Here is a 13,036-nt window from a genome sequence, read left to right as displayed (position 1 = left end):
TTATTGTCTATAGCCAAGCATTTAGTTAATTTGGTCCATTTCTAGATTTAGTTTTTCCTTGTAAATCCATACCTAAAATACTTTCTAGTTTAAAAGGTTCTTTTAAGTAAAAAATATAAATTTTCAACTTCTTCCTAAATTGTCACATTGCGTATAAATTCAAAGTAGTAACGTACTGCTTCTACAGTTTCACTTTATAGAACAAAACTGAATTAGAACAAATAGTACCAGGAAATAAAAAGAAACTTGTTGAAATAGTTTTTCCTTTGAAATGAATGTGTGGTATGTTGTTGATCCTGTGATTTCCTGTGACGTGTGATGTTTTTCTTCTATGCTGCTGTAACAGGTTGTCAAGATACTGACACTGATTTATAAGAAGATGGAAGTGAACACAGATGTTCGTGGTGTCATTCAGCTGAAACCTTTGTTGGCAGCAATCATAGACATGCAAACTCTGAGCCTGCTGAGAGAAATGGCACATTTAAAGCAAAGAGAAATAAAAGGATTCACTTTTCTTTTCATATGATCTAAGGTGTGAAATGCAACAGTGGGCAACTTTTCACCACCGGGGTTTTTATTTAAGAGGAAGTGCGATTGTATCACGCTGTGGTTAAAACTATACGAGGGTCGCACGTCCATGCTCATTTCTGTGAACTCACTTTGCTCATCAGCTCCAAACACAGTCGGGGCTCATGGGATATCATTCACCAAAGTATTGGACAAATTGAAATGTTGACATGATGATGACGCTAAATGGAAAGTCAGGATCACCAAGTTATTACAAATTGACCTGAGCGGAACATGAACGGTGGCAATCCGAGCTACACTTAAGCCCAAACCACAAGTGTCCTCGTGGTGGGTCGTGGTGTAGGATTCATCCTCTAGGGATCTAAACCCTCCGAGGAATTTCAGTCTGGACCCACGCGGTGAACCGACTGACCAACGGAGCAAGACGTCATCCAAAAAAAGAGTTTTCATGCTTTAACACTTTCACACAAGATATATGAAAAATATACACAACTCCAACTGTTTTGTGGGGTTCACCAGAGCTTTGTGTACATAAACCTGAATGCTCTGCTATACCAAATTGCGAGAAAACGGAAAATCCAGAAAAAACTATTTCCTATATTTTAAATACTACTTACATGTATTTTGTTACATTTTCTGGCACCAGTATTTTGTGTTTTACTTTCATAGATTTATTTGAGTTTTTTTTTGTATTTTTGCCCATCTCACTCATGCTCACCGTTGTTTTTCACACTCTGATCACACAGGAAGTGGTCTGACATGAAACCCTGCCCTGACGTGCGTGTTCAGCTTTTCTGTTTTTCAACCTTTTTTTTGGTTTCTTATAATCCGAGTGGTGGCTGGCCCAACGCTGTGGCACGACTTCCCCTGGCACGACGCATGAACTCAGGTGTTTCTCACACCAAACTCATTTGCAGAGAATCATTTCGGAGAAACAGATTTTCACTTCATTTATTTAAGAGCCACAGTCACTAGTGACTTTTCATAATTAAGATTTCACGCACACAAAATGTACGATCTGTTTCTAAAATCATTCACACAGATCCCAACTGCCAAAAATATATGAAGTAGTTAAAATAAGCTCCAACAATATCATAGAGTTCACATATCAACACCTGAATTATAATAGAATGAAACTGACAGTAGCCACTCTCTATGAACACGATACTTCTGTAATTTTACTTACTGACATTATTTAAATACTTCTTTCACCACTGCACAAAAGCATGTTATTCATGCTGTTCATTTGTATGACATCATATTGTCCTGGTGTTCGTGTTAATATGTCCATTCCCTTCTAGCTGGTCAAGGTATGAGACTACTGAAAAAAACCTTTGTTGTAAAGTTTAGTAGTTGTCCTTTATTCATATTTAGCTACAGATTTCACTGACATTACACAGGATATGAATCAATATCCATATTTATCAGCACCTAAAATAAGACTAAGCATAAGACAAAGGTCTTTGTTGTAAACCACACCACCTTTGATATTCATTATATACACATGCTTTACTGACCCCTTGTGTCTAAAATGGCTAGTGTGCAAAATCAAGACCCACTTCTTTTCATAAAGGTGCAACAAGTTTTGAAAGTGTTAATGAACGACTCGCAGCGTCTGTTCTTTGTCAGATATTTACAGTCTCCACCTGCTCTGGATCATCACCACCAGGTGAACGTGAGTTTGTAGAAGTAGTTGTAGCTCCTGGACAGGAAGCTCTTCTCCACCACGTGAGGCTGGATGCTCACCCTGTAGCCCTGACTCTCGATGTCCATCTTCACGCTGTCCAGCAGGTCCCTGACGGACGGGGCGGCCTTCCAGGGCCCGAATGTCACCACGGACTCCTTATCCGCCTCCAGGCTGCTGATGGCGTTGTCATAGAAACCCAGCTCCTCCTCTGTCCGCAGAACGCAGATCATGATGGTGGAGCAGCGGGCGGCGATGGCTTCGGCTCTGGCGATGCGAACGAGCACCTGGGAAGAAGAGCGAGATTACTGCGTTCATCTAGTAGCCAATTAGATTACTGCGTTCATCTAGTAGCCAATTAGATTACTGCGTTCATCTAGTAGCCAATTAGATTACTGCGTTCATCTAGTAGCCAATTAGATTACTGCGTTCATCTAGTAGCCAATTAGATTACTGCGTTGAAGAGTTGCATCCAACAACTGTCAGCTGATTTCACATGAATCAGGAAAAGCCACGGGAACTATTTTACTACTTTAAATGAGTGTTTTCTTTTAATAGTTGCGTTAGCGTTACTTTACATAACAGGAGTTCATGGATGATTTAATCATTCTTGTTATTGTCATATTAAGGCAGTTTGTCTTTGATTCTGACATATTTCATTGTTCAGTCCATTTGGTCTTTCGAGTGATTAATACCAGATCTCTTGTTCCTGAAATTAATAGTATTGTCGAATAATAATTATTATTTCAAGTGAAAAATAATATTTGTTCCAGATTTTTTTTCTCCTGAAAATAAATACTATTTTCTAATCATAATAAAAATAATTATAATTGCTATTTCAAGTGAATAATGATACTTATTCCAGATTTTTTTGTTGCTTAAAATAATAGTATTTTCAAATAATAACTACAACAATAATAAAAACAATAGTAATAATAAACAGTAATTAACTACCATTACCCACTACCCACGACCATTACTTTTTTTCACAATTCAAATAGTGTGCTCTGAGGCCAATCTGAGCTTTTGATATTAAAAAATGTTTATAATATATGAATAAAAATGGCAGCAAGCATGAATGCAATGAACATATCTGTAAATCGACCTATAGAAACAACCACCAGGTTTTCGGGCAAAGCAAACATAAAACACCAACATGTGCGTTTGTCAGAGAAAACATAAACCTCGTCAGCTGTCTTCAAAGACTCCACAGAGGCTGTAATATATTGTGATGATGGCTGAAGACACATGGGAATAGTTTTGAATTACTTCTGTAGTGAAAGTTAAGGATCTTAAGGAAGTTAACAATCTCATATATGTGTATGCAAATATGAACTTTAAAACGTTCCCAGAAAAACATTAAAACAAGCCATCTGAGTTAGTGATGTGCAGCAGTGAACAGAGGAGAGGTTGGTTATTTAGCATGAACTCAGATTTCTTTGTCTTTTACAGGTGACACTTTTTTTTCTCTCGTCTGTTAATCCTGTAAAATTAAAGAGTGCCACCTGTAGAAAACTCAAACTATACAAAAAAGGCACAAAGTCCATCAGCTGACCTCGATGTTTTCTTTGTAGTGCGGGACTCTGGAGAGGAACTGCTGCCTCCCCACCAGCTCTCCGAACAGCTGGGGAGCTTCCTCCAAGCGTTTGATCAGCGGCTGGATGTTGTAGAACACCGCCTCCCTGTGAACCTGCACACACACATCCAAATATATATATATATATATATATATATATATATATGTGATACTGGTTACTCTTAAATGAAAACCATGGCAGTCAGACCTCCTGGATGTTCTCCGCGGGCAGCCGGTCCGATCTCAGGAACTCGAGGACGGCCGCGAAGTGGGAACCGTCGCGGTCGATGAAGTAGCGGCCCTGCGCGTCGGCGCGTGCTTTGGGCGGTCTGCTGAGCAGCTCGGCCAGCTTGGAGTCCGGGTGTTTCCTAAGGGTGCTCACATGGGTGCTGAACAGCTGGCCCCCGACGTTCAACTGGACGACGGGAGAGTGCTGAGAGAGAGAGAGAAAGTGCTGAGAGAGAGAAAGAAAGAGAGAAAGAGAGAAAGAGAGAAAGAAAGAAAGAAAGAGAGAAAGAAAGAAAGAGGTTAGTCCGTTTAGACTTTATGGAAAGCGAGCTCGTGCACTGCTGCTTTGGGAGACCGGTTTTAAGTGGTCTTGGTTCTGGATCTTACCGTACCTCACAACTAGATGCGCACACAGTTAAACAGGTAAATGGAGATGGGAATAACTCTGCAGTCTCTCAGGAAGGAGTCAACAACTTAATGGTTTTTCTTCTTTTTAAATGAGCTTCTTTATTGTTAGAGATGCTGTGGTAAAGAAACGTCTGCAACTAATCATTATTTCCATTATTGATTCATTTGGTGATTTCTTTCTTATTTAAATGTGAAAAATAGTAAAGAATTATCATTTTCCAAATCCAATCAGGTTTTTGCTTTAACATGACTGATAATAAACAGTAATACAGAAATGCCAAAAATATGTTTCAGGTCGTTTAGAAACAGAGTTTAAACTCACGTAGCTTATTTCACGTTACTCTGAAATGAATAGTTTTGGGTTTCACATAGAAGCTAAAGTGAGAGAAATTACACATTTCATACTGTCGATTAAATGCCGGGAAGACGCCTGTACCTGCGCTCACTGGCAAAATAACACCTCAGTAACTTTAACACACACGCACACAGACACTCCAGGAAGGGCGTCAGCGTGAGGTGACTACGCGGTGGTTTGCTTAGGCCGATAACACCTCTGCTGTCCGTCTGCTGCTCCTGAAACCCCCTCAGCAGGACTACATTTACCATGTTGCAACTCCAAACCACAGACAGAGAACACTATTCCATCTGTTGATGTTGAAAACGTTGTATAAAAAAGTGGGAAATCCATAAATGAGTAGTAAAAGCTGAATGATCAAAAAACTGAAATGTAAAGGATGAACTAATCTGGAATCACTACGTAGCACTGAAGCTGTAGTTTCTAGAATAAAATATAGAGCCTATACTATTGTGGCCCGTGACGATTCTGTTAAAGCTATAAGTCTTAAATCTGTTTGATCAAATTAAATATACACGGTAATGACAAATTAAACAACTTCATTTAACTTCAAAATTAAAGCTTCGAAGTTATTTGAACTCAAACAGCTTAATATAAACTCAGCTGACCTTTTGAAATCAGTTAGTTTTATACAGAGGTGAAAAGAAACAAATGTACGTTTCCTCAATAGTATTGGAGTGGAAGTTTGAGATGTATTTCCATTTTACTGTGTGTACTTCTATTCTACTACATTCAGAATAAGTACTTTTAACTCCACATTTGTTTAATTTGACTGTCAAATACTTGAAATGGAATAAAAATAATCAATGTGGTACAATTTAAGTGTTAATGATCTTCCAGCGCGAGACATAATCTTTAACTTCTGTCTCGGCTGAATAAATGAGGAGTTTCCTCATAAATTCCTGTGACACGGAAGACTGATGAAACGCCTTCAAGGAAGTGCTTCACACTCAAACATCGCCCAAAAGGAAAGCACGTAGATAGAGAACCAGCTGAAGATAATGGCCTCATTAGCTTTCCTAAACTCAGTGCTGTCTAACAGGTGCGCGCTTCTATCCACCTTTTTGGTCTGAAAACAGGTCGGAAGTTCAGTTTAGCTCTCACTGCTCCACTAAATACACAAGCCGCCATAGTAATAGTTAGTTTTTCTTACTGGATCTGCAGGTAAAGCCTGCTTGCCAATTGATCTGTAGTCCGGTAGACTCATCTTGACCCGTCCACGAGGTAGCTGGGAGCTGTGGTTTTTAGTAATGCTCGACAGGTAGGAGGCAGGGGGCGGGGCCTAAACCGGACCTGATGTTTTAACGCTGAGAAGATGAGTCACTCGGTAGAAATCTCCTTGACCGTTTCCACGGCGTACTTTTGAATCACGTTTGTGTCATTATGCTAATTGGACAATGAGAATGCAGAAACACACCTGGACTGACTAAAGTGTATTTACTCATTACGCCCGTTTTGTTTGCGTTCATTTTAATCTCCATGTTTTGACCGTTCCGTGCCTCATGTGTTCAACGGTGTAGGACGTTACAGATATATGATGCACTTGCAACATAAATAGAACTAATAAAAGTCATAATCCTGGTGTAATGAAAAAGTTTATGAATATATGACTGCATCAAGAGCATGTTGGATAACTCACTCTGCCCACTGTACATGCCTCAAGACAGTCTGACCAGTTAACATAAATGAGGTACTTCAGTGGAGCGTGATTGACTGTAGCAAAGCAACATGTTTAGTTTAAAGGCTAAACAGTATAGTCAAATAAATATTATTGGCCAATTTATACAAAAATAATTTGAAGACATTTTTAATGGTAAAACCCATAGAGTATGAGATTTTATTTCTACTGAGCAAAATCATCTTTGCATTAAATGCAACATTTGAGTTTCCAGCAAACTGACTTTCCTTTGCAAAGGACAATCTGAACACTAACAAAGTGACCAACACATGGTAAGTGTATTTTCCAGAATTTATTGTTTTTGTACACAAAAATCAGAGGGTCTTGCTTCCATCTGGTGGCACGCTTGGAAACCTGTCAAAGACAAAAAGAAAATCAGAAATCAAAACCAGCTTCCAAATTGAATTTGATTGCTGACCCAACACAAGTTATTCCTTTGGTGTATTTATGACAAAACCAATTAAATGTCTCTAACCTAAGGCAAAAATGCTACACAATCACTATATTAAAAAATGTTGGTAGTTTAGTTGCTGTTGGAGTAGATCCACCTTGCTTTGGTCTTCATAGCCATGTTATTGACCAATATGATCGTGTGCTGTTTCAATCCTTCTCAGACAAATGCCTCGAATGTCTTCAACCAAAAGGGACTCTCTGCTCTGAGGGACTGGAGCAGAACCACAGAACGTGAATCTGCACCAGGAACCCTCAGAACCAGAGTCCTGTTCCGACTCGTCATCGAATCATCACTGAAGGGACTAAACCTGACTAAGTGGTCTGTGTTTCATTCTGATATACATCTGACACAGCTGCATAGGAAACTGTCTTTGACATAATGTGCGATTTGTTGAAAAAAACAAATACCAGTTTTACATTGTAAATGTGTGTACACATTTTTTTATAATTGGCAAGTTTCTTAACAGCTGGATTACCAATTATATTTATGTAACTGAATGCTGAAATTAGCAGCCCTGTGTACTGAATCAAGAATTGATTTTAAATTGGGATTTGTGAGCAAGAATCAAAGTCAAATCGTGAGACACGGAAAGAGCCACAATGTGAATATTAAGCCACCAAGTCATAGAGATAATGATTCTGTGGTGTCCATTATATTAAAACAATTAAAACACTGCTATTATGATACTAAACACTGCTTCAGTGACTTATGATGTAATGCAACAGCCTCTTGGCATCATGATCCAGCCTGCTGCTGATCTCTTACCCTCTTATGCGGTGGGTACAGGTGTTCCCTGGGGCATGGGGGTCGCCTCTGGCTTGGCCCCCTTCTGCTCAGATGTGGGCGTAGTGGGCAGCTGCTCATCCTTGGGCTCCACAATGCTGACGTGGTCGGGCAGGGGCTTCTTGGGGCCAATCTTACCGCTGGGGTCCCAGGGCAGCATGATTTTGACCTTGATGCCCAGCACACCTGAGAACGACCACGAAGCACATCAATAAACAAGTTTGGGCACAAAGGAAAACCCAAAGCTAGAAGCACAGAGGCAAAACAGAAATGCATCGTCTGCTGCCGTGTCCCTGGTGGAGCTGGACTCACCCTGCCTCAGCAGGACGTGGCGGACGGCTGTGTCGACGTAGTAGTTGACGGGGTCTCCGCTGTGGATCATCAGGCCGTCCACAAACTTCATGGACTTGGCCCTCTGACCCCTCAGCTTGCCGGACACCACAACCTCGCAGCCCTTAGCGCCGCTCTCCATGATGAACCTCAGAACACCATAGCATGCCCTGAAAAGAGTTAACAGTGATGTCACTGTAGATACGGACCGCTTATCAAAGATTTTAAATTCATCCCGTGAAAGCAAGTATTCATTTGAAGCACTAGTTTGGGTATAATTTAGCACCATTGATACGTAATTGTAGTAAATTCCCTCAATTCACTTTACCACTATTACATTCAGCAGGTAACTGTGTGTGTGTCAACCCTTCTCAGACAAATGCCTCGAATGTCTTCAACCAAAAGGGACTCTCTGCTCTGAGGGGCTGGAGCAGAACCACAGAACGTGAATCTGCACCAGGAACCCTCAGAACCAGAGTCCTGTTCCGACTCGTCATCGTATCATCACTGAAGGGACAAGACCTGACACTACACAAACTTCACTCTTACAGCATCCCCACTGAAAGAGTTCTTAGAAGCGTTTGACATCCGTCACGGATACCATTCCCCATAATTAATCCATCAATACACAGATTCCGTCTAACAGAGGCCCACCCGGGTTTTCTTAACGCGTCATGTCTATTTTAAATGCATTAAGTGAAGATGAGCTGCATAGACAGCAGCTTAAAATCATACAAATATCCCGCTGTATATGCATTTATACACGCTTAACCACTTCTAGATTGATTGATCAAGGCTCCCAGTCTGTCTGTGAGACATCTTTTTCACTACGGGAAGATTCCCCTCACTCGCTACAATGGACGGAAAAATAAAATCAATGAATCCTACAAACAGTTGATGTTTCCCACCGTGCTCACATGAAAACTACTTTGGTTCAGTAAATGTCTGCGGTCGGTCAGCCTGGTGAAGGCCGGATAGCTGCTGACAGACGGGCAGAGTCGTGTGGATGTGATGACAGAACTCTTATGTGGCGCTCCCTCCTTTCCTTCAGCGAGGCTCTGTTCAACAGATGCTAGTTTCTGTTGTGAACTCATCATTCGATCACCTCTGCAGAAACATGTCATACTTGCAGCTTCTGATGTGCAGGTCTATGTTTTTGCTTACAGTTGTGTGTTGTACGTTTTATTTATTTTGCTCTAAACAGATCTATTTCTATTATGACTAAAAACATTTAGTTGTTCTGCTTGCCGACATCACAGTGATTTGTTTCAGGGTTGCAAATTAGCGCCAGTCAAAGCAATGATCATTGAGTGGCTGGTAAATGTTTGGAATCTGTATTTACATCACTATTCATGGTTATGTTCTTAATGGATCACTTTCACAGCTTAAACATCCAGTAATTATGGACTCTTCCGTCCGCCTGCTTCATTGTGCTTTCAATATCAAGAACCTCCATGAGAAACTTGTCGGGGGCCCACGGTTACGATCAGTCCTTGATGGACCGGCAGAGTAACATTTCTGATATGTTGTGAACGAGTCCAAGATTATTAAAGCTGGACCCCTGCAGCAAAGAGATGCTGGCAATCTTGCTGAAGTTTTTCATGTAAGCTACACATTTTAAATGGCGATATATTTTCGCAAAAATAGCTACATGTTATCCTAAAGATAAAGAACATGTGGAATAAGTTCTGCAGGTAGCAGTAAACGTGTACAGCACTGCTTACCTACGCACAGCCAGGCCTCCCAGCAGCTTGTAGCGCAGAGACTCTGCCTGAGCGATGGCACACAGACCACGGGTGGCAACCTTCTCAGCATACAGCTAACAGAGAGGGGTCAGAAAGGGGCAACGGTCAAACACCCTGAATGCTGCCAATGTAACACTGCAGGTAATCTTAAATGGCCCATTGGTGAGTACCAGTGTGTTTCTATAACATGAACTTAAGGCAGACTCATGAATGTGCATGTTCTCTAGAATTAACATGCACATAAGATTACTGCTGCTGTGGGGAGGTTACTCTTTCTTTGCTCGTTTGGTGGAAATGCATTTCACTCCTGACGCTTTGACCCTTCTCAGACAAATGCCTCTGTGTCTTCATGTGAAGAGGACTCTCGGCTCTGAGGAACTGGAGCAGACCCACAGAACGTGGACCTGAACCAGTCACCCGCAGAACCGGAGTCCTGTTCCGTCTCGTCATCGTATCATCACTGAAGGGAGGCCGTTTAAGATGTTTAAGCCTTTGCACCTGCATCATTTTATTCTCAAAGTAAACTGCATGCGTCTTAATATTTGACGACAGTAACAAACTAAGAGCTGTGTTGTAGTTAAAGGCTTTTAACCTGAGTGTTACGAGCAACAAAGACAAAATAAATAGTCAGATATAACAGTTAACATAACATCTGAGCAACCGTTGCTGTGTCAGAAAAGTTAGGCATTTAAAATGAGTTTTTACTACATTATGTTTGCTGTTGGGAACATTTTGCGTTGAGGATATCTATTTTCCTGTGTTAAAACCAAATAAACTGTTCAAAAATAGTGGCATTACCTAAATACCACATTTCTTCTTCTGCATTCAAGTATTTTAGTGAGCACATTACTTCATATTATTTGTTGAGGATTCTTACCTCGACGCTGCCCTCGGGGAAGCCAAACCTCTTCTGGACCACGGCGGTCAGCTCTCTGATCCGACGGCCCTTCTCTCCCAGAACATTCTGGGTCCTAAACACAGGTAAACACACGAAGGATTACATACAAGTCACGGGCAAAACAACGTCACAGGTCAGTTTTGTCCGTTTTTGATAGCGCTGAATATCACGAGCCATGATCTTTGGTTTTACCACATGCTACAATGGAAGCTCAACAAATTTATTAGGGCAAATATCCAAATCTATTTGACAGAATGTGGTTCCTGGAATCAGTACCGTACAACCTCATTAATCAACCTCTGTGGTAAAACAATACTAACCCAAGTACAGTTAGTTTTCCTGTTTGGTTAATATGGATAGCAACGGTGTGTAAAGAACCCAAGAATGTAATATCTACTGCACTGGAGATGACCGTTAAAGATGGATCCACACACACACACTGAACAAACAGTGGTGTAGATACCAACTGAATATTTCTGACATTTACACATTTCAAGTACATTCTGTGAAAGCAAGTATTACATGTTACGCATTGGTTATAATTTTACTTTATCTACAGTTTAAAATGTAGTCAAGTTCTTTAACTTTACCACTACATTACATTCAGCAGGTAACAATGCGTGTGCTGCTTCAACCCTTCTCAGACAAATGCCTCGAATGTCTTCAACCAAAAGGGACTCTCTGCTCTGAGGGACTGGAGCAGAACCACAGAACGTGAATCTGCACCAGGAACCCTCAGAACCAGAGTCCTGTTCCGACTCGTCATCGTATCATCACTGAAGGGACACTTAAACGCACGGCTCCGTGCAACAGATTCCAGTTTCTAATGTGAACTCTGATAGTATTCAATGTCACACTCGCAACTTCTGATGTACACGTCTGTTTATAAAAAAATAAATAAAAATGCTCGACACTCACCTTGTGGCCAGGATGATGATCTCAGTCCTGGTTGGGGTCACACGCACCTCCACACCGGAGTAGCCATCCTCAGCAAGCTCACGGGTCAGGAACTCGTTCAGCTCGGCCTTGAAGATACCGTCTGAGACGAACTAGGGAGAGAGGACAGGGTCAGCTTCCCTACTGTAAAACAGACCATCACCCAGAGGGAAGAACATGGGACCCAACGCAGTGAATGTCCGGGACAGACGAGGAAACACATATGCAAAGGTGCTTAATTCATCACTCTTAATGGGAAAGTGACCTCAGCCACTACTATTCTCATTTCTAGTGAGTTAGTCTTAAGTCAGATCCAATGAATGCAGTTAAGACGAACTCCAGACAGTGAATTGCATATTTAATAAATTGAACAACTATAAATATATACGAGCACACCGAGTAGCACAGATAGCAGCCCAGTAACTGGGTTGTGTTATATCAGCTGCCTAGTTCTGCAATTGTACAAGTTTATTTAAATTAACTACTAGAACCACATGACATGTTTTGAGGTGCGAGGCCAATACGTTACACCTAAATACTATCCTCAGTCGTTTACAGCCATTCAAAAAATAATGTTCACTGTCCTTGGCAGCCATTAAACGTTTCAATAAAATGTGCTTAACTGCGTATATTTCGTATCGTTATCCAAACTTTGATCTAGAATAACGTTGGCCAACTTTATCTCGAACCCCGTTCATAGGACTATGACGCTATTTCAGTAGCTAGCTAACGTTACTCCACATTCTGAGCAAATTCCGCTTAAGAGGAGACGTGCAGAGATATTTCACAGGGTTTGAAGTCTAGTAAACATTTTTCAACACACCCCGACTGAGTTTTAAATGAGTACGGGGCTCGAGTCTGTGGGTAACGGGCTGTAACTCGTAACCGGCCGCGGCGGAGAAAGCCATGCTAGCGAGCCAAATGAGGACGCGTCGCCGGCACCATCTGGATTAATCCTATCAGGACCAACGGTTTACAAGTTCGAGTGACACCGGGATGAACACTGAACGGTTGTATCCACATGAATGTGACCTCATTTTTAAGTATACCGGCTGTCTGTTTGAGTAAAACGGAGATTATTCAGCGCTAACCTTCCTCTTCTTGGAGATTTGCACCGCCATCTTCCGATAGGCCGTAGACAGGAAAGGACCCGCAGTGGACACGGAAATGGTTTTATACCAAAATGACTAACTTCCGGTGACGCCATGCTCAGGCTGCCGCTGGGACTTGTAGTTTTCTAACGATGCAAGACGCTTGATTTCTTTATCGATACCCCAGGGCAGTGTTTTTCAACCTTGCCTGAGCCGCGGCACACTATTTACATTAAAAAGATCCCGCGGCACACCAACAACCAAACACTTTACAAAATGAAACATTTTAGCATACAGCATATGTGCCATGGTGTCAAACTCAATCTCAGAGAGGGACTAAAC

At 41.4% G+C, this 13,036-nt stretch overlaps 2 protein-coding genes across 2 annotated transcripts; both read right to left on the bottom strand.

The window, feature by feature from the left end:
* Positions 1-1,680: 1,680 nt before the first annotated feature.
* On the bottom strand, positions 1,681-6,027 carry kctd14 (potassium channel tetramerization domain containing 14). The gene is made up of 4 exons (XM_079166580.1): positions 5,933-6,027; positions 3,997-4,242; positions 3,768-3,902; positions 1,681-2,499 (listed from the first exon to the last, which is right to left on the bottom strand). The coding sequence occupies exons 1-4, from the start codon at positions 5,984-5,986 to the stop codon at positions 2,188-2,190; spliced, it is 747 nt and encodes a 248-aa protein (XP_079022706.1). The 5' UTR covers positions 5,987-6,027; the 3' UTR covers positions 1,681-2,187.
* Positions 6,028-6,734: 707 nt separating this feature from the next.
* Positions 6,735-12,775, bottom strand: rps3 (ribosomal protein S3). The gene is made up of 7 exons (XM_079166510.1): positions 12,695-12,775; positions 11,586-11,716; positions 10,647-10,740; positions 9,749-9,843; positions 8,007-8,194; positions 7,677-7,880; positions 6,735-6,811 (listed from the first exon to the last, which is right to left on the bottom strand). The coding sequence occupies exons 1-6, from the start codon at positions 12,722-12,724 to the stop codon at positions 7,681-7,683; spliced, it is 738 nt and encodes a 245-aa protein (XP_079022636.1). The 5' UTR covers positions 12,725-12,775; the 3' UTR covers positions 6,735-6,811; positions 7,677-7,680.
* Positions 12,776-13,036: the final 261 nt, after the last annotated feature.

This window comes from Pholis gunnellus (genome assembly GCF_910591455.1).
Source record: "Pholis gunnellus genome assembly, chromosome: 9".
NCBI classification, from domain to species: domain Eukaryota; kingdom Metazoa; phylum Chordata; class Actinopteri; order Perciformes; family Pholidae; genus Pholis; species Pholis gunnellus.
The sequence above is the reverse complement of the archived record's forward strand: the minus strand, read 5'-3'. Positions and strand labels throughout refer to the sequence as shown.

Bases quoted from the DNA above. Each gene is read 5' to 3' on its own strand.
- kctd14 (XM_079166580.1), bottom strand. From the start codon at position 5,986: ATGAGTCTACCGGACTACAGATCAATTGGCAAGCAGGCTTTACCTGCA. The intron at 4,243-5,932 runs GTAAGAAAAACT...TCTCTCTCTCAG, and splicing joins AGGCTTTACCTGCAGATCCA to CACTTTCTCTCTCTCTCTCA. The intron at 2,500-3,767 runs GTCAGCTGATGG...TCTTCTTCCCAG, and splicing joins ACTACAAAGAAAACATCGAG to GTGCTCGTTCGCATCGCCAG.
- rps3 (XM_079166510.1), bottom strand. From the start codon at position 12,724: ATGGCGGTGCAAATCTCCAAGAAGAGGAAG. The intron at 11,717-12,694 runs GTTAGCGCTGAA...CTCTCTCCCTAG, and splicing joins AAATCTCCAAGAAGAGGAAG to TTCGTCTCAGACGGTATCTT. The intron at 10,741-11,585 runs GTGAGTGTCGAG...ACCTGTGTTTAG, and splicing joins ATCATCATCCTGGCCACAAG to GACCCAGAATGTTCTGGGAG.